Source organism: Mirounga leonina, unplaced genomic scaffold (genome assembly GCF_011800145.1).
Source record: "Mirounga leonina isolate KUSES-001 unplaced genomic scaffold, KU_Mleo_1.0 Mir_126, whole genome shotgun sequence".
NCBI lineage: Eukaryota > Metazoa > Chordata > Mammalia > Carnivora > Phocidae > Mirounga > Mirounga leonina.
The window spans coordinates 23894893-23915440 of record NW_023270314.1 but is presented as its reverse complement, the minus strand read 5'-3'; the positions used below and the strand labels follow the sequence as shown (position 1 = coordinate 23915440).

General features: G+C 52.7%; 1 protein-coding gene across 6 annotated transcripts; it reads right to left on the bottom strand.

The window, feature by feature from the left end:
* Positions 1-7359: 7359 nt before the first annotated feature.
* On the bottom strand, positions 7360-19710 carry SMUG1 (single-strand-selective monofunctional uracil-DNA glycosylase 1). Of its 6 annotated transcripts, XM_035002492.1 has the most exons (6): positions 19567-19710; positions 18111-18294; positions 12258-12393; positions 11842-12099; positions 9732-10033; positions 7360-8709 (listed from the first exon to the last, which is right to left on the bottom strand). In XM_035002492.1, exons 5-6 carry the CDS (start codon positions 9963-9965, stop codon positions 8182-8184), a joined length of 762 nt encoding a protein of 253 aa, XP_034858383.1. In that variant the 5' UTR covers positions 9966-10033; positions 11842-12099; positions 12258-12393; positions 18111-18294; positions 19567-19710; the 3' UTR covers positions 7360-8181. The 6 variants fall into 6 exon arrangements, with proteins under 6 accessions (XP_034858383.1, XP_034858385.1, XP_034858384.1 ...); XM_035002494.1 differs by lacking the exons at positions 18111-18294; positions 19567-19710 and adding an exon at positions 17960-18090; XM_035002493.1 differs by lacking the exons at positions 18111-18294; positions 19567-19710 and adding an exon at positions 13549-13604.
* Positions 19711-20548: the final 838 nt, after the last annotated feature.

Below are 20548 nucleotides of genomic sequence, written 5' to 3'. Positions count from 1 at the left end.
GGAGCCGAGGCGGCGGCGCGGGCGCGGGCGCGGGCGGGGGCGGGGCGGGGCGGGGCGGGGCGGGGCGGGCGCCGGGAGCCGGCTCGTAAAAGCCGCGCGGAGCGGGGAAATTGCCGCCGGAATCGCTGAGCTCCACAAAACGCCGCCCGCGCGGCCCGCCGCCGCGCCCGCTCCAATCTCCAGCCTCATCGCCGCGCGGGCTGGTTATGCATTTAAATGTTATTTAATTGGATTGCGGAGGAGCTGGGGGCCAGAGCGGCCCCCCGCCCCCGCCCCCGCCCCGCACGCTCCGCACGCCCGGGCTGCTCGCCTCCTCCGCAGATCTGTTTTCCGAGTCACGGATTGCGGCGCACCCCCTCCCCAGCCCCTCCCCCCGGCCCGACGGCTCCCCTTCGCGTCTGGGCTCCCTCTCCCGTCTCCCCCGCAAACGGAGCCAGAGGACACTCAGAAAGACACAAGTCCCCTGAAGAGGCACGGAGGCACAGACACACAAAGACACGACAGCAGCAAAAATGGGTCACACCAAATTACACAAGTGTCCCCTCTGGAAGATTAAAAAAATGCGGAGACAAAAAAGACCCCATGGATCACAAAAGTATACAAATGCACGGATACACTGGAGACCCACACTCCAGAGGGCACACATCACCCTGGCCCTTGGAATGGTTCTTACCAAGTGACACTGCCACACAGGAACAAGATTGCGCTAACTCAGTGACCCCCCAGGGTGACACACAGACCCTCCTCAAAGGGAGGTAAGGAGTCAAACACACATTCACTCTCACACTCAGAGCAAAGCCATCACACCTCCAGTCGCTTGACCGTGTGTCTTTCCAGGGGTGGAAGGCAAACCCTTCCTCCAGAGAGACATCTCGTTCTCTTAGGCCACAGCAGAAGGCATCACCAGATGGGGTCCTGAGAGCAACTGCATCAGTCATCAAGTCTCTTAAAACGGAACCAAGAAACAAACAAACCTGAGCCAAAGTTACAACAGGTAGGTTTGAGGGTAGACACCAGGAAGGCCTTCCTAAAAACACAAAGTTTGAGATCCCAAGAGGTGAGGCCCGGCATGTGTGTGAGGCTGGGCTTCTCTCCTATCCAGAGGAGACCCATTTTTGCAGCCTGGACTAGGAGTTAGCACCATCAAGGTAGATGGAAGGACAGAATGACCTGAGCATGTCCTCCACGCACTCCCAACCAGCAGACAGGAAATTGCTGGCCTGAAATGATCAGGGTCAAGCTGCTTCAATTAATGAAAATGGAAATGGCAACCCGGCTTGGCACAGGCCACTGTGAAGGACTGTTCTGGGCTCTCAGCCACCCCCTCTGCAAGCTTGGCCTAGAGACTGACACGGGGTGGAGATCCTTGAGCGGGATCTAGGGGCAGAAGAAGGGGCAAGAAGATATGCAGGAACATTCTATTGCAGTTGTTTTGGACAAAATAAGGGTCAAAAGAGGGAGGGAGAGAAAAAAGGGAGAGAAACTTCCCCCAAATACATTACAATTCAACCTTGACTGGTAAGCTTGGGCTGAGGCCAGGTTGGCATTAAGGCCTCTGAAGGAGAAAGCAATTCAGCTTCCCCTAAAGCAATTTATTTCTGATCACCTGATGGTCATCGCTGGGAAGTTTATCCACGTGTCTAACCGCAGTGTCTCACACTTCACTTATGATTGTTTCCTTCTTTGGGGCATTAGTTAAAAATAGAAACCAAAATGGCTGGCCTAAGTCCTCCTAAATAAGAATATTTGAAGAGTCAAGGGATGCCTGGGTGGCTCAGTCGGTTAAGCGTCGGCCTTCGGCTCAGGTCATGATCTCAGGGTCCTGGGATCAAGCCCCGCATCGGGCTCCCTGCTCAGCAGGGAGCCTGCTTCTCCCTCTCCCTCTGCCTGCCGCTCCCCCTGCTTGTGCCCTCTCTCTGTCAAATAAATAAATAAAATCTTAAAAAGAATATTTGAAGAGTCAAGACTTAGTCTGGCTGGGCCACAATCGCCATTCCCTTCATTCCACTCGTGTTCTCTGCCCAGCTATGCCCAGGCTGGGGTTCTGGTCTTTCTCGCTCCAGCACCCGGACAGCCCCTGACACAACCTCCTACAGTTTTCCATTCCAAAGGTTCATGGAACAAGAGATCACAGTAGAGGCTCCCACAGAGACATGCCCAGCCCCGAGCTGTGCCACAGGGGTCCCCTCTGCGGAGGTGGCAAGACAGCAAGTGATGCGGGAGCCGGGCAGGCACCACCCTCCCTTACAGGCACATGCACCTCCTGCCCACAGTCGGAGGGCTAATCACCTCCTCAGTCAGTGTGCCCAGAGCACTGCATTTAGAAGTTGTTCACAACACGTTTGCCTTTTGATTATAATTATATGCCTATATCTCCCAGCACCGGGCAATGAGCAACGTGAGGACAAAGAATTATCGCAATCACCTCTGTCACTCCCTACAGTGCCTAGCATGGGGACTGGCACACAGCTGACACTAATAGATGTTTGTTGAATTGAGAAAGGAAAGTGAAAGACCACACGGTGGTCAAACCCAAGACTCCATCTTCTTTTACACCATCCTGTTTCAGTAAGAAAAAAAAAAAAGAGTAGGAGGAGTCTTTTTCTTCCTCAACCCACTCCAACCTTCAGTCTCAGAAGCACCCTGACCCAAGCACAGCTTGGCCTCTACCACCGACTACGTACGCATATGTGTGGGTGTGTGCGTGCGTGCGCATGTGTTAGAGTGGAAGCCCCCATCACTCCTCTGAACCAGAATTTCAATCACCATCACTGGACAAAAGCAACAAACTCTGGGGACACTTATGTTACTTGGATCGGCACCTTGGGGTAGATCTCTAAAACCAGATTCACGCATTACTTGCGTATTCATCCTGAACACTTACTTTGTGCCAGGTGTTGGGTTACATACTGGGGAAGGGAATAGAAGGGACCCTCTCCTTGCCCTCAAGGCACCCAGTGCAATCCTGCCTTAACTTACTTGGCTGCTCATCTGCAGCACAAAGAGGAAAAGAGATACCAGGCTGCACTGCAGATTTCCCAAATCAAAATCTCTTAAAGTGGAACTCAGACACGTGCCTTTTTTAAAACCTCCACAGGTGAATTCTGATTCACAGGCAGGGTTGTAAGCTACTGATCTCTTGATCAGTGCTACCTAATAGAACTTTCTGCAATGATGAAATGTTCCATATCTGTGGTGTATGTGTGGCTATTGAGCACTTGAGACATGGCCAGTGACTGCGGAATTGAATTTTTAATCTTACTTCATTAACTTAAGTTTTATTTTTATATTTTTTAAAGATTTTATTTTATTATTTATTTGACAGAGAGAGAGACAGCGAGAGAGGGGACACAAGCAGGGGGAGTGGGAGAGGGAGAATCAGGCTCCCCGCTAAGCAGGGAGCCCGGTGCGGGGCTCGATCCCAGGACCCTGGGTTCATGACCCGAGCCAAAGGCAGACGCCCAACGACTGAGCCACCCAGGTGCCCTAAATTAAATTTTTTTTAAAGATTTTATTTATTTATTTGTGAGAGAGAGAGAGAAAGCAAAAGCAGAAGGGAGGGAGGGGCAGAGGGAGAAGAAGACTCCCCACTAAGCAGGGAGTCCAACGTGGGGCTCGATCCCAGGGACCCTGAAATCATGACCTGAGCGGAAGTCAGAAGCTTAACCGAATGAGCCACCCAGGCGCCCCATTGACTTAAACAGCCACACATGGCTAGTGGCTACTAGATCAGACTGCAAAACTCTAGACGATCCCAAATCACTTCAATTTGGCTTTAAAATACTTCTCATGGGCGCCTGGGTGGCTCAGTTGGTTAAGCGATTGCCTTCGGCTCAGGTCATGATCCTGGAGTCCCGGGATCGAGTCCCGCATCGGGCTCCCTGCTCGGCAGGGAGTCTGCTTCTCCCTCTGACCCTCCCCCCCTCATGCTCTCTCTCTCTCTCTCTCATTCTGTCTCAAATAAATGAATAAAATCTTTAAAAAATAAATAAATAAAATACTTCTCACAATACTGTTTTGTAGCAGTTCAAGTCTCCATTCCCTTTAGCTCAATAGAAAACAATGAGCTTCCCCTCCCTACAGACCCTCTCATTTGCACTGAAAAAAACTGCTCTAGGATGAGTTGGGGGGTATAGCGGCCTGTCAGGGGGATTAAGCCCTATCAGGTAGCTAAGCCACACCACCACTCTACCTGCCAGACTGGAGGAAAGGCACTCCTGACTACCCTCTTCTGTTAGAGGCTGGCATTGGTGGGAGACAGGAAAAACAGTGACATGACTTGAGATGCCTGTTATGAGCCAAATGGTGTCTCCCAATCCCCCAAATTCATGTGTTTTTTTTTAACGTTTCTTTTTTTTTTTAAAGATTTTATTTATTTATTTGACAGAGAGAGAGAGAGAACAAGTAGGCAGAGAGGCAGGCAGAGGCAGAGGGAGAAGCAGGCTCCCCGCTGAGCAGGGAGCCCGATGTGGGGCTCCATCCCAGGACCCTGGGATCACGACCTGAGCCGAAGGCAGCGGCTTAACCGACTGAGCCACCCAGGTGCCCCCCCCAATTCATGTTAAAACCCTAACCCCCAACGTGACTTTATTTGGAGAAAGGGCCTTTAAAGAAGTAACTAAGGGGCGCCCGGATGGCTCAGTTGGTTAAGTGTCTGCCTTAGGCCCAGGTCGTGATCCCAGGGTCCTGGGATTGAATCCCGCATCGGACTCCCTGCTCAGCGGGGATCCTGCGTCTCCCTCTCCCTCTGCAGCTCCCCCTGCTTGTGCTCTCTCTCACATACCACTCGCTCTCTCAAATAAATGAATAAAAAATCTTAAAAAGAATAAAATAAAAGAGGTATCTGAGCTTAAATGAGGTCTTAAGGGTGGAACCCTAATCCAATGACTGGTGTCCTTGTAAGAAAAGAAATAGCAGGGAGACACACAGAAAGGCCATGGCAGGACACAGTGAGAAGGCTGCCGTCTACAGGCCAAGGAGAGAGGCCTCAGGGGAAACCAAACCTGCCGACAGCTGCCTCTTGGACTCCCAGCCTCGAGAACGCTGAGAAAATAAACGTGTTTAAGCTACGCTGTGTGTGGTGTTTTGGTTATGGCAGCCCTGGCAGACTACTAGAGTGCCCTTAGAAGAAGGCAGGCCCGAACCCTAATCAGCCCCTTGCAGGACAAGATGTACCCCAAGAATTGAGGACGACAGCTCTACTAGAAGCCAGATCCAGCAGGGACTCTGCTGGCACCTAGGTCTTCCGGCCACCATCCTGGTCACTACCGTTCTAGTGCCTCCGTGGGCTGCCCGACCCTACCCCAGCTCACGAGTCTCGCCCCCAATTCTAGGCTTTCACCTAGACTGTGCTGTCCCACCAGGGCACCTTCCCTATAATCGCCTTGCCGTTCCCTTCTTGACCCCATTGCACCTACCCTGCCTCCTGTAGGGCCTTCCCCTTCAGCCCCATCTGTTGGGTGTTTTAAGTGTGTGTGTTCTGTGCATCTCACTTTCCCCCACTGGACTTCAAATGCTCAAAGATTAGTCTGGCATTCGAGATCCTTCACAAGATGGCTCCAACTTACCTCTCTAGCTTTTCCTCCCAAGCGGGCAAAGTCAGTGCTCACCCACTTGCCACCCCTTGAACATAATGATGTTCTCCAGAACTCCCAGTCTCTAAGGCCGCCCGAAATGCCACCTCCCCGGAGAGCCTTCTCTACCTCGGCTAAATGCAGAGGGGCACAATGACTTCCCTCTCTGTGCACTTATCCCAGTGTCTCATCTAGGGCCCTGCACCAGGGAGGAAAGGAGTCTGTGTGTGTGTGTGGCGGGGGGTGGGGGGTGGGGGTGCAAAGTTGCAATGCCATTCCGATGCTAACTCCCCAGAGTCAGCACACTCTCCACGGGTTTAAGGGCACCGTCCCCGACAAGACCGCCCTCGCTTCAGATGTCAGCTCCAAGTTCAGGGGTCCCCAGGCCACCTATACTTCTAACTGGCTACAAATCCAGGGGTTCCCGTGACCCCCTCAGGTTCGGTAATTCACTAGAATGACTGACAGAACTCAGGAAAGCACTTCCTTAGAACCACGGTTTTATTATACAGGATACCAATCAGGCGCAGCCAAACAGAGATACAAGAGGCAAGGTCCGAGAGGGTTTCCCAGCCCCGCTGCTAGGTACTTCCCCGCAGAAAGGGAACACAGCAGCCGGCTGTGGCACCCACGCATTCACCACCCAGGAGGCTCGCCAGAGTCTGTGTCCGGAGTTCTCATTAGGGTTTCATTACATAGGTATTATCGATTGACATCACTGACCACATGGTTGAATTCCATCTCCAGCCCCCCCCCCACCCTCAGTTCAGGCTGGTATCACCTGGCTCATAGCCCCAACCCTCTAATCAAATGGTTGGCCTCTCCGGCATAGTCCTGGTCCAGAGTCAATTTCAGCATAAACGCAGGTGTGTGGTCTGAGGGTCTAACAAAGACACTCCTATCACTTGGGAAATGCCAAGGATTTAGACACTTCCTTCCCAAGAACCAGTGACAAAAGCCAGTCAAATTCTTCATTATACAAATGGGGACACTTACACTAAAAAGACTTGCTTTTTTTTTTTAAGTTTATCTTACATATATATTTTTTAGTAATCTCTACACCCAACCTGGGGCTCCAACTCACAACCCCATATCAAGTCTCATGCTCCTCTGAGCCAGTCTCCCCTATACTAAAAATCTTAATTTTGAAAGATGGAGATGACGTGTCCCAGGAGATAGAATCCAACCACGTGTTCCTCATTAGGATGGTCTCAAGACCCACTCTACTCCCAACTTGGTTCACCTTCCCAGCCCTATTAAAGGGGCACATCAACCAGTCATCCAGCAGACACGAGAAATGAGTTAGGTGGAGCTGGCGTGCTCCCATCCACCCATCAGCGGCTCCCCACAGGGCCCTGAGCAGCAGACAAACCCCTGACTGAGACCCTTAAGCTATGGTAAGACAATTAGAGGTCTGTTTACATCATCTCCCCAGATACCCAGAAGAACCCTTTGCAACAGTGAAGAGGTAAGAGAAGGGAAAAATCTAAACCACCCCTTCCATCTCTGACATGCAGGAGGGAAAAAAGGACCCACACAAAAGGGTTTAGGAGCTTTTTTTTTTCCTTTTAAAGATTGTATTTATTTATTTGACAGAGAGGGCACGAGTGGGGGGAGGGGCAGAGGGAAAGGGAGAGGGAGCAGCAGACTCCCCGCTGAGTGGGGAACCTGAGAGATCATGACCTGTGCCAAAGGCAGGCGCTTAAGCAACTGAGCCACCTATACACCCCGGTTTAGGAGTTTTTAATGCTTAGACTGAAAAATCACAGGCTGCGTTTTTCATAAAGTTACTGGTCCACCTCTGGCAGGGCAAGGATCTGCCCCTCACCCAGCAAGGTCCTGGAGTGGGGGCACTCCTTTTGTAGTGTGGTACAGTGACGCCCCAACCAAGAGGCAAAAAAGCAAGAAGGATAAGGAGCACCCGCCAGGCAGGACGCAAGGCACTTCCAAGTGTTATCTCACTTAATCCCCACCCCAACCCCATGAGGTAGGGATCCCCGTTTTACAGATGAGGATCCTGAGGCTTGGAGGGGTCCATCAAATCTGTCCAAAGTCATAAAGTTCACAAAGCCATGAAGCCTCAAAGCCGAGATGAAGAAAGCCAGGTCTTCTGGTCTTCCGCACTCTGCCACACTGAATTCTTTCTCTGATCCAGCCTCAGTCTCCCATAAGAAGTTCACTCTTAACATCCACAGCCTTCGCTTTGTCCTGGTCCCTGTGAGGAAAAGGCTCAGCTTGCAGGAAGCTGTTCTAGGAGGATGGGTGGGGGTCCTGGCAGGATCTTTCCTCTAACACAGCAAATACGGCCCCAGAAGTCACAGTTCGGGCCCGTCTCAGCTGAGCAGAGGCCCCGGCGCCAACAGTGAGGTAGTGCAGTTGGCAGACGCCCCGTCTCTGTGGCCTTAGCTACCACAGGAGCAGGGGCCGTGCTCAAAGGAAGGGGAAGAATGCAGCCAGCGGACTAGTGTCAGACCTGCCACGGCAGGCCCCGGCAACCAGGGAGCCCAGAAGGCCCCTGTGGCTCCAGGCCAGGGGGCGTGTAGTCCTCTGCTTGCCCCGGGATGACTTGGGGGCCTTGAACATGTCCTGTGCCGGGCCACAGGGGCCCTCATTTCGTTAGCAGCGGCAGCAGCCCCAGCTCATTCAGTCTCTCCTTGGCCGCTGCCTCCCAGCCCCTGTTGGCCTGTGGGCTCCGAGGTGAGGGGTGCAAAAGCCCCTCCACCTGGACCTCAGGCGTCAGGCCTGCCAGAGCCCGCCGCGCCCGCTGCTCCGCCAGGCGCCCCACTCCCACCACCAGCTGCACCCCCAGCAGCTGCACCTGCCTGCAGAGGGCCGCGTCACAGGCCCTAAGAAGCTGTTCTCGCTGCCTGGCAGGTAGCTCGGCGGGAGTGACGTTGCGCCCACTGGGAGTCAAGAAGAGCAAAGGACACAGATTGTGGACAAAACAGTGACGGAAGAAGACCTCGGGCTGTCCACAGAGGTTCCGGAAAAAGCCCCAGAACCGGGCACCGCTCACCTCCGACTGAGGGCACTCCAGTCCCAGCACTGGTCGCTTCGGGTGCTCTTGGGGTGGGGTCAACACAGGTCCCCCAATGCCCAACCAGTCCCGGACTACGCTCACTTCCCCAAAGGGCACCTGCCGGGAGGGAGAGAGACAGGAGGGTTTCAGTCTGGAGATCTGACACCTGGGTTCTGCACCAGCTGCACCCTCTAATACTGGACACCCCACCACTACCCCCACCCCCTTCACCCAAAGGCCTGAGACGAGGATTCTGGCCCTATGGTTTGATCCTGCCCATCTTTCTCCAATTTTTCACTGTGGACTGTAATGCGCAAGAATCTGTTTGCTTCTATCCCCACTTGCCTTTGGAAGCAGAGAGAGAGAGCATATGGGAGTATCTGGCCCTCCACAGGATGTGACGGGTAGTATTGGGGGCAGACAGACAGTCTGAGACAGAAAGACAGCCAGGGTTAGAGGAGGCACAAAGGACTGACCAGCGCTCTCTCGGTGCCCTCTCAGGCCGGAGCCTCAGGCTGTCATTTCCATCGATCATCATTGATCACCTTTCATCCCCCAGTCGGGGTCAATAAAAGCGATTGAGCCTCCTGCCCCGAAGCCTCTTCCCCTCCCCCATCTGCCAAGCACCCCCACTGAGGGGCATTCACTCATCCTAAGGTCTGAAAGAAAAGCAGGCAGGCCCCAGAGCCAGCTCTGTTTTGAGCCTCTCCTCAGCTAAGACACAGAAGCAGGACGGCTGAAAGCCCTGCATCTCTTCCATACCCACCCGTCAGCCAGTCTCCCCTGAGGAGCTGGCATTCCTGGTCCCTCTCCCGACCCCCACCACACTCTAGGGAAAGAGGAGATCCGGCAAGGTAAGGTAAGGATGGGGCGGGCGGAAGGAAGGGCTCGCAGAGGCAATTAGAGGACAAGCTCACAGGGGAAACGGAACTACTATTAATGTGCTTGGTTAACTCTGGGCTGCGAGGCCAGGAGAGTGTCTGAGACCACAGGAGCCAGCATGTGTACTGGGAGGGGATGAGGGGCCCGTCCCCACACGGGGCCACAGCCAGGCACACGCTCCTCCCCCACTGCAGCACAGCCAAACATCCACCTTGGAGCCTCCCACTCCAGCCACCAGGGGAAGCCAAACCCTTTACCCCAGTCTGGGCCATGCCAAAGGGCCCGGGGTTCATGCCCAGGAAGAGCACTTCCTTGGGGCCTCGGCAGTAGCGGGTCACATAGCTGCGGTGCGGCTCCCACGCATACTCCACAGGATTGTAGATGATGCCCACAGGCTCTGAGAACTGCAGCTGGCTCAGTTCAGCATTGAGCCGCAGCTCCTCCTCCAGGAAGCCCTCAGCCACGCTTCGAGGGCAAGGCTGGGGCTCCATCAGGGCACTGGCAGGCTCATGGAGGGGCCCCAGTGGATAAGCGTGGGGCACAGCCACGTCGCTGCCACCTGGAAAAGAGAAGGACAGAGGCCCCATCAGTCTTCAGCCGTAGAGTGAGAGGGATCCAGGCTGGCCATGGCTGGCCCTTCCAGGGCTCAGAAGAGACCATCAGCTATCGCCTACCCTCTAGGTTTGACTGAGCTCATCTCAGTTCTTGGTGGTGAAGGGCCCTTTCACTGCCCACTTCAAGTATCCCTCCTCTTCCTATGTCACCTGGTGAGAATAACCCGTCATCTCCCACTTCAAACCTCCTTTCCATCAGGCTTAAGCCTTGAGTCACTAGTTCCTAGGCCATGCCAAGCACATGGGAGGTTTTCAATATATATTTACTGGTGGCAGACTTTCAGCACCTCTAATGTCATCCTTAATAAAACAAGCTCAGCCAGGATGGGCTGTGTCCTGGAAACCGATGTGCTGAAGAATGAGATGCAGGTGCACAGCCAGAGCCCAGAGACTAATTACACAAGGCTAATTACAATTGCTTCCAGGTGGTGAGCAATTGCTCTGTGCCGGGTACACCTCATTGATCCTCATAACAACCCCATGAGGTGAGTGTTATTGCTCCCATGTTACAGGTGAGAAGACTGAGGCTTAGTAAGATCAAGCAACTTGCCCAGGGTCACGCAGTTAGCAAGTAATGAAGCTGGGATTTGAACCCAAACTATGTGACTCGAGGCTATGCTCTTAACCACCCAACTCATCTTGCCTGAAACGGTTCAATCAGCCACCCTGCAAATCCAACAACCTCCACAAGCCCAGCCCAACTTCTTGCCCACATTCAAGAATCCTCAGTGGTCAGCAGGATGATTACTGGACTCAGAATAGACTCTTACAAGCTATGTAACCATGGCCAGAGCCTCAGGTTTTCTCATCCAAATACTAGAATAATAATTATCCACTCAATAATAGCAATATAAAGAATGGAATGAGATGTTGCATGTAAGTGGGGGTTGGGAGGCAAGGGGGAAGTGGAGAAGCAGAAGAGAAAGAGGGAAGAAGCTGGGAGGAGGCAGAGGGAGCACTCCAGCAAGTTCTGTAGCTACAAAGACTATTCCTTCTAATCTTCCTTCTCACAATTCCCATGCAAACCCAGTGTTCCAGCCTGACCATTCCACTCACTCTTTCAAAAATGCCTTTCCTACCCCAACTCCCAAAACTTTGCACATGCCATTTCTTCAAACCCAACCAAATACACTCCTTAAGTCAACCAGGACTGTGACTCCTCTGCCTCTCCACACACCCAAACCATACCCATCCTTCGAGATGCAGCTCCAACAATCCCACTGGAAAGCCTGCCCTCCTTAGGACACTGTAGCCATGCAGTAACTTCCCAGCCCCACCCCACGCAGGAGGTCTGGTGTGAGACCTGGGAATCTGTATTTTTTTTTTTTTTTTTTAAGATTGTATTTATTTATTTGACAGAGAGAGACACAGCGAGAGAAGGAACACAAGCAGGGGGAGCGGGAGAGGGAGAAGCAGGCTTCCCACGGAGCAGGGAGCCCGATGCGGGGCTCGATCCCAGGACCCTGGGATCATGACCTGAGCCAAAGGCAGACGCTTAACGACTGAGCCACCCAGGCGCCCCTGGGAATCTGTATTTTAAACAAGATTCCTCAGGTGATTCCAATGGTTGATGAAGGCTCAAACCACTGCATGTCACCATGGTTAGTGGCTTCTTTCCCAATTCACACCTTGCCTCCCTACCTAGACTTGAGCAGATCAGAAGCCAGGTCCTGTTCAACTTCCCTCTGTATCTTTAAGGTCCTAGCTTTAATTAGGTAGTCAACAAACACCCACTAGACTCTGTCCATCCTACCTTTCTCAATCCTCTTTAAAACGACCTTCTACCAAGGAGTCTTTCCCGATGGACTCCTCTCCATTTCTACAGCCGGAGTTCACTCAAGGCTCAGCTGCCCACTTTGCACTCCAGTTGTTTCTGAGGGTTTGCCAGCCTCTGGGTGTGTTTCCATCATGTCTGGGCCTCCCATGGGGCAGGGACCAGGGTTCTTCTCCTTCATGGGACCTCAGGGTTGACAGAACAGCTTGATCCATCAACCTGTTCTCGGACCCTAGCCTAGGGCAAGTGGGAGAGAAAAAAAGTCAGGGCCAAACTTAAGAAACACTTCTCCAGACTGATCTCAGTAGTCTTTTACTGCTTTGTCCAGATGGCTAACCAGGGCCAACTGGGCTCAAACAAAAGCCAAGAAGGGAGCCGTGGAGAACTCAAATTACCTCCGAGGCCCTTGCTTTGCACATCCCCATGTAGTGCCAATGTTAGTGGACTGGCTGCTCCAGCTCTGGGATCTCTCTCAAGTCTTAGGCTGAGCCTACCTTTGATCTTTAGAGACCTGTGCTGAAGATAGCAAGGCTGCAGGGTACAAAAAAAGAATGACAAGGCTTTATTCGCAGCGTTCCAGTTTCAAACCTAATCTGATAGCAAGAGACACAGTCTGGGTGTCTAAATCCACTTCTAATCCTGGTTTTGTCTCCAAGTTTCTCTTAAGCAAATCATTTAACTCTCCTCTCTATGAAATGAAAACCACAAATTCCATCCAACCTACCATCAACTGTTAACTCATTTATTTTTTTCAATACTTATGAGTCTCTTCCATGACAGGCACTGTGGTCGTCTCTGGACGAGGAAGAAATCCAAAATGAATAAAATGCAGGCCTTGCTCATAAACTACTGAGAGAGGACAGATAAACAACTATAATACACTGTGGTTTGAGCTTTAACATCCTAAACAATACACTATGAGAACCCAAAGGAGGAACTTGAAAGTCCTATCTAAAGCCACCAAGAACCAAAGACTTAAGAAACGCAGACACAGGGATGCGTGGGTGGCTCAGTCGGTTAAGCGTCTGCTTTCGGCTCAGGTAATGATCCTGGGGTCCTGGGACCGGGCCCCGCATCGGGCTCCCTGCTCAGTGGGGAGTCTGCTCCTCTCTCCCTCTGCCCCTTCCCCTGCTTGTGCTCTCTCTCAAATAAATAAATAAATTTTAAAAAAGAAACGTAGATACATTATAAATTACAGTGTCATACTAAGTGCAAAGGAAGCGGAGGGTGATCCAGCAATAAGTCTGGCCATCTAGGTTCTGACACTAAATCCTGATAGTGAAGAAGGAATCAAAGACACTATCCATTCCCCTATCCCTTGGAGGCACTCCAGGAATCTACAGGGACAATCAGCAAATCCTTAGACTAACAGTAGTAGTGGTAGGACATGGACTCAAAAACACCATTTATCCCTTCTACTGGTTCTGAGAGGGCCGCCGGCTAAGGGTCCGTAAGAAAATCTCCGTGTCCGCCCTCGGGCTCCGCCCAACGGGAAAACCACGTCCCCGCAGGCTCCCCGGGCCGATTCCGTGGGCTCGACTCTTCCTCTGCCGGCGCAAGCCCCAAACAGAGCAAAGGCCCCCAAAGCATAAACATTCCTACTCCCTGCCCCACGCCGCCCCACAACCCTGAGAGCCCCAACCCTGCCCCTCAAGACCCCAGGTTCCCAGGCTCCTACTTCCTCACCTGGTTCAGCGCTCCATCCGGTTTCCGGTTCCCTTCCCCACCCCCGGGCGCGGAGGACAGTGGGAGTCGTAGTCTACTTTGTTTAGGGAAAGAGATTGGCGTTGCCGCGGCAACTTCCGCCGGAAATACTCAAATCCCCGGAAGGCGTGTTAAATTAACCCTAAGTGACTCTGGGGATTGTAGTTTAACCCTTACATCGGGGTAAAAAGCAAGAAAGCTTTAAGAGGCCAGGCTTAGTAAGGACCGCGGAGGTCCTGGCTTCTAGCTCTAAAGGGCAACACCCTTCCAAAAATTCATCGACAAGGCTTTTCCAAACAGGATTGCGAATCAAGGAACTTCAACCATCCCCGATCTCGAAACTCACCTGAGAGTATTAACAATGGCTAAAAGACCATTTCTAGTCCTCTTGCTGCCCCAAGGATAAGAGATCCCTCCTTTGCAGCCCTCCAAGGACTACATCTAGAACATCCACAGAGGCACTTCTGGAATCTCCTAACAACTCTTTTTTTTATTATTTATTTATTTGAGAGAGAGAGAGCATGAGAGGGGGGAGGGTCAGAGAGAGAAGCAGACTCCCTGCAGAGCAGGGAGCTGGATGTGGGACTCGATCCCGGGACTCCAGGATCATGACCTGAGCCGAAAGCAGTTGCTTAACCAACTGAGCCACCCAGGCGTCCTCTAACAACTCTTTAGTAATGGCTTTGAGACTCTTCCATCTCCCATTACTGCCCATGCCTTTGTCTCCATGGCTTTCACATTTGACTTCTCTCCCTCCTCTGCCATGCAGTCCACCCAGCCCTATAATCTCCCACCCTTCCCAATCCTTCCCCTCAAATACTTCCCTGAACATTCCTAACCCCATGGCTGCACCTAATAGTCCATTCCCTCCCAACTCCCTAACCCAAATCAATGTCCAGAGCTGTCCCACTCCTATTTTTGTTTTTTGGGGTTTTTTTAAGATTTTATTTATTTATTTGACAGAGAGAGAGCACAAGCAGGGGGAGCAGCAGAGGGAGAGGGAGAAGCAGGCTCCCCGCTGAGCAGGGAGCCGGATGCGGGGCTCCATCCCACGACCCTGGGATCATGACCTGAGCCGAAGGCAGACGCCCAACAACTGAGCCACTCAGGCGCCCCCTCATTTTGTTCTTGTCCTCCATCTCGGTATATTTCTATGTCCTCACTATAAGGTTAGTTTATATTTATTTATAAACTGGAAACTCCATAAGGCTAATTGCCTTCTGGATTCCTCCCACCTCCTGCACGCCTCAGCACAGCCATGCCTGAGATCAGGAAGAAGCAAGGTCTCCCTCCAGGTGGTAAAGAAGGAGACCAGCAAACCCTAGAACAGGAAAAAGTGAGAGAACAAGGATGCTACCCCCTTCCCAACCTTCCCCTGCTCTCCTACCAACAGACAAAAGCAGCATGAGCCTTAGGGAAATGTGAGCAGCAGCTGACACCAAAGGTGAGAAACCACCCCCACCTTGCCAGACTTTGGAAACAGTGTTAATCATCCACCTCACAAAGTCTGTTATTTCCTGAGCTTGTGTTTGTGCCAGATTCTTTCCCTCTTTGTGTCTTTGCCTCTCCCTGCCTATGTAAATGTATCTCTATCCTTACTCTCTTATTTTGGGGGGTTTGGTTTTGTTTTGTTTTTTTAAAGATTTTATTTATTTATTTGAGACAGAGAGAATGAGAGACAGAGAGCATGAGAGGGAGGAGGGTCAGAGGGAGAAGCAGACTCCCCGCCGAGCAGGGAGCCCGATGCGGGACTCGATCCAGGGACTCCAGGATCATGACCTGAGCCGAAGGCAGTCGCTTAACCAACTGAGCCACCCAGGCGCCCTTGTTTTGTTTTTTAAGTAGGCTCCATGCCCAGTGTGAGCCCAACACAGGCCTTGAACTCACGACCCTGAAATCAAGAGCTGAGCTGAGATCAAGAGTCTGAGGCTTAACTGACTGAGCCACCCACATGCCCCCATCCCTATTCTCTTGTATAGCTTTTTCTCTGTATCTGTGTATCTGTCTCCCTCTGTGTATATCTATCCCCATGCCTCTGCTTCTTTCTCTGGAATGTCTGAAATAAGACTATCCCAGGCTTCTAGAACTGACTGCCCCCTCAGGCTCCTCTGTCTTCATAGATCTATGCATTTGTATGTTGCCGAACAAAAATTTGGCGGGGGGGGGGGGGGGGGGGGCACACTGTTGTCATCTTATTACTTAAAAATTCTAGGAGCTTCACCATCCCTTGGGCAACCCTCCTGCCCATCCTACCCCTCTGCCACTTGCTTGCCAGCCACTTCCAGTTTATCATCATGGCAGCCCCTCCACTTTCCAAGTCTGCTTCTGGTAAGAAAGTAATGAGTGAAATGAGTGGCAGGCAAGCAGAGATCCATAGGACCCTAACTCCCAATGCCAACTTCCAGGAAGAACTGTTTCTGTCCCCATAAGCCCATTTGTCCCAGGAGCCCAGAGATAGGAGGTCCCAACATAGGGAGAAACTGAGTCTTGGGCAACCCCACAGTGAGTCCCTATAGCTGACCTCAGTGGGGTCTGGGAGACTTCTCTGTCTAGGCCATGCTACTCCTCCCCACCTGGTGGGTCCTTCTCAGGGAAGATGGAAGTGAGAAATCCTGAAGTGGGGGTTGTTAGAAACAGAGACCCATAGATTTTCAAGAGGTAGAGCCTGAGAGATGAAACTTGGCCTAGCCTGGGGCCCTCCCAACCTGTCTTGCCAGTGTCCCAGCCTCCTGGACCTCTGGGAAGTCTCCAAAGGCCGGCTGACTGTCATTTATGGATAGAACTTATAGGGTAGGAGCAGAAGCAGACCTGTGGCCTGAACAGAGCCTAGAGAGTTGGGTCACTCCAGGCCTAGGTCAGGGCCCTCCGCTGCGCACCGGGCTGCTCCTGGGGCCGGAGCCCAGGCAGGAAGGGGTTAACCTGAGGGTTTGTTTTCCTTTGGTTTCTGCGAGCAGCCGAGGCTGTGTTGGGCCACGAGCGCCATCTATCGGCCTCTGGTGATCCTAGCTCTGACTCCCAGCTCACCGGCTCCCAGGCAGATCTTTTAGCCCTTCCCCTGCCTCCATGCTCCCAGGGTAGAGAGGGGAGTTGTCTAGCTGCAGTAGATATTGGGCATTGGAAAAGGTGAGGGCCATGTTTCCCTCTCCCCAAGTACCAGACGTGACCCTTGATAGCTCCTGCCACCTCTGCGCTAGGGAACCCCAAAGGGCTTCTGGTGTTTGCCTTTCAGGGTAGCCATATCCCCCAGCTCCACCACACTGGGCACTTTCCCTCTCTCAGCCCAGTAAACATTAAAAGAGCATGGGAGAGGAGAGGTGGCGTGGCGGAGGCCTTTCGAGTGTGGTCTTGGGACTCAGACCGCCTGGATTTGAATCCCAGCTTTGCCACTCACTAGCAGTGACCTTGGGCACGTTACTTAACTTCTCTGTGCCTCAGTTAGCGCAATTGTAAAATGGGATAATCACTGTAAACCATCTCTTCTTTTGTGATAATTAAATGACTTAGTTACACAGGTGCTCAGTACAGTGCCTAGCACAGAATAGTGCTCCATAAAGGTTAGTTATTGTTATTATGAGCATGAGTCAGGGTCTCAGGCAGACGCTAGTCTGAGAACCCAAGATCCAGACCACAGAGCCATATCAGACACACAAACACAGAGGACAAGACTGGGCAACACATCCCTGGAGATTTCCACAAAGATAGTGACCCTTATGCGCAGGTCTAGGGGCCAGAAGTTTAGGATTGCAAGGGAAGTTTCAGGTCTCCAAGATCAGCAGGAAATTGGATGAGAGGGTCAGAGAAAGGAAGAACTTGAGGTAAAGATGTAGGATGGAAAAGCACAAGAAAGAGGTATTAACAGGCTCTTAAAAGGACCCTGATTTAGGGAAGTGGAGAGAGGTCCCTGATGTGTGGGGCGAGCAAGGGCCACCGCATCCCATAACATGTCTTTCTTGGTACAGGCACAAAAGTCTCAAGGTTTGATCAGGCTTCCCAGTCCTCCAAAGAATCGAAGCCCAATCCCAGCTCTGTGAGGGCCTTAACCCTCAATGTTTTTCCCCAGCCCGGTGGGGAGGTGACTCACAGAGGGAGAAAGCTATCTGCAGGTCCCACACGTCCGGCTCCCACCTCCCTCCCAGAACTGGAGAACCAAGGAAGCTGTGGGTGCATCCATCGGTGTCTTAACAGGTTCAGCCATGTCCCTGTCCCTGTGTCTTCTGTATCTCTGCCTTCCTCTACCTCACTGGCAAATAGGTACAGAGGCTACTTCTCCAAGGGGCGAGCTGAGGGGCAGCGTGACAGCCTCTCAGATAAGACAGAAAGGCAGAGCCAGTGGGGTCTCTGGTCAGTCTCACCACCTCCCACCCCCCCATCTCAGCCCCAAGGCAGCACAGACCAGCTTTATGGATTGATGGCCACTTAACTGAAGGCAGGTGACCGCTTCCACGTCTCTCCAACTCAGGTGTTCTCCCTGTCCTGGGGCCTGGACGCCTGGGTCCCCAGGAGAGGGGCAGGACAGGCTGGATGGGCGGATTTGCATCGCTTACTTGGGAAGCAATTATCGGAGGAGCTGTCAGCGCAGCGCGGCTCTCTCTTCACTAATCGGATTTCACCAGAGCCCCGGGCTGGGGGGCGCTGAGTAATTTGGCTTGATGCAGTGGTGGGAGATGTCGGGGCCAGGAGGCCGGACAATCCGTCTGAGTGGTGTTCGAGTTGTCCAGAGCAATTATCCTGAGGAGACCACACAGACATCAGGCGGACAGCCAGCCAAGGGGACTCGACTGATCCCCAAGTCCTGCAGCAGGACTTGTGGCCGAGTGGGAGGAGCCTCTCCCACATGTGGAGCCAAATTAAACAACTGAGAAGAGGAGTCAAGAGGAATCTGGGAGAAGGGCCACATAACCCAGTGGGAAGGGGACCCTAGATACCAGCTTCCAGCCTACCCACCGTCCAGGCCCTGCCCTGCCCTGCACCCCCAGCGCACCAACAACAGAGCAGGGACCTGACCAAGGATGAGTCTTCCATCCTCGCTTCTCCCGCTGCAGTGCTCCCAGACCACGCTTTCCCTGCCCTTGTCTCTGGCTCTGTCACTTGCCTTCTCTTGTCCCCACAGCCCTTTTGAGCCTGTCCCCTCCTTCCACCCATGCTGCCCAGCTCCCTCTCTCCCCAAGTTTGCACTGGACGGCTGACCCCTCTCTCTGCCTCTGTCTTCCATTTCACACCTTTCAGAGTAGTGATAAGGATGATGACAACAATGAACCTTGACTGAGTTCTCCTCCTCCACCAGACACCACCCGAAGTACTTTCTGTGGGCTCTCCCATCTGCTCCTCAGAGTAGCACTGTGAGGGCCAGACTCCATGTCCCCATGTACCTATGGGGACACAGCCGCTGACAGAACTTCCTGAAGGAGGTAGCACATCTGGGCATTGCCTCCTGAGCTACCAGGGCAGCCCTGCCCCGTGTCTGGTGTACGAGGAATGTCTGTTGACTGAATCAATGATGGAATGAGTGATTTACCCTACTCACTACTCCTGGCTGGCCTCCAGGTGATATCTACATGCCTGGTCTGGCCTCCCCGCCCTCTCCTACCCTGATCCCCCATTGTCACCTCAGCCTGAGGAGTGTCCCCTCTCCACACACTCCATCCTACGACGCACTGGAAAGCTCCACTGACTCATCCTCTCCTGCCTTTGCTCGGTGGCCCATCTTGTCCCCTTTGGCCGGAACATGCTGCCACTGAATACACTCTCCTCACTCCCCGAGGCCCAAGTCGAATGTCATATCCCCTTGGAAGCATTCTCTGATCCTCCCATTGTTTGCACCTCCCTGAGGACCGTTGTCACCAACTGGTAAGTGGTTCACCTATTGCTAAAATGCCTTACGGCCCCTGCTAGATTGTTTTGAGAGGTAAGCATTCAGTCTCCTCTCTCCTGGGCTCAATTAATATCTGCTGAAAATATTAATATCTGCTCTTTTTTTATCTCATTCAGAGATGTTCCTACCGTGGGTTGAAAGGAGCACTCAACTCTCGAGGTAATTTGGAGTTGGGGGTTTGGCAGTTACCAGTGGCCCGACCTTAGGAAGACCATTAACCCCTCCGAACCTCGGGCTGATCATTTCATTCCTCACCTGGAAGAGACAATGACAAAGCCTACCTCGAAGGACATGCGACGCATCCTCCTCTTATCTGCTCCGAGCCTGTCTCCAAAGCTATGGAGATCTGTCTCTCTCCATCTTTCTGCATCATGACTGAGCCTCTGCCTCTCTGACCCCCACCAATTCAGGCACAGCCCAGGAGTCTAACCACTCAGCTCCCTCACAGTCACTAGGCCTTTCATTTTTCCTGATGTTACCTTTCCTGGGGGTGGCCCCACCCTTCCGCCAAGAGCCCAGAGGACCAGCCTCACCTTGGCTTCCTCACCCCCCCTTAACAAGTGAGACCTTGAGTTCTCCCTCTGAAAATATTAATAATAAAGAAACAAGGCACTGGGCATGCAACTGGATGCAAATTGGCCCCAATTCTCAGTCCAAGAAGTAGAATGCCTGAGCTGTGGACCCAGAGAAATCCTGTGCTCATTTGCATGCTATTTGCATTATATTTACATGTGATCAATTCCGTGTTCAAACGCACAATCCTCCCTCCCCAGTTTTTCTCCCCCAGGGTACCCCTCAGCCTCTGACCCCCATCATTCCCCCCAGCCCCTACTCCACCTCCCCTAGCGCCTGCCACAACCCTCCTCGTCCCTTTCCTCCTTCCTGCCAAGGTCCCCAGTGCCCCCTCCCAGCTCCCTCCCGACCAGCAAGGACCCACTTGCCCCATACCCAGAACAGATTCCTGGGGTCTTACCCCTTAGTTCAGGAGGGGCATCCCTGCCTGCCCCCTCCTGCCCTGAGCCGGGCGGGCGCAGCAGACAGCAAGCGCGTCTCTCAGCAAATCCCAGCCCCATTCAGCCTGGTGATTAATGGCGCTGCCCTCCCCATGAA

What these genes read in the sequence shown, in the direction of transcription:
- SMUG1 (XM_035002492.1), bottom strand. Translation starts at nt 9,965, where the DNA reads ATGGAGCCCCAGCCTTGCCCTCGAAGCGTGGCTGAGGGCTTCCTGGAG. An exon ending in TTGGCATGGCCCAGACTGGG is followed by an intron (nt 8,710 to 9,731) that starts GTAAAGGGTTTG and finishes CCCTCCCGGCAG; the next exon opens with GTGCCCTTTGGGGAAGTGAG.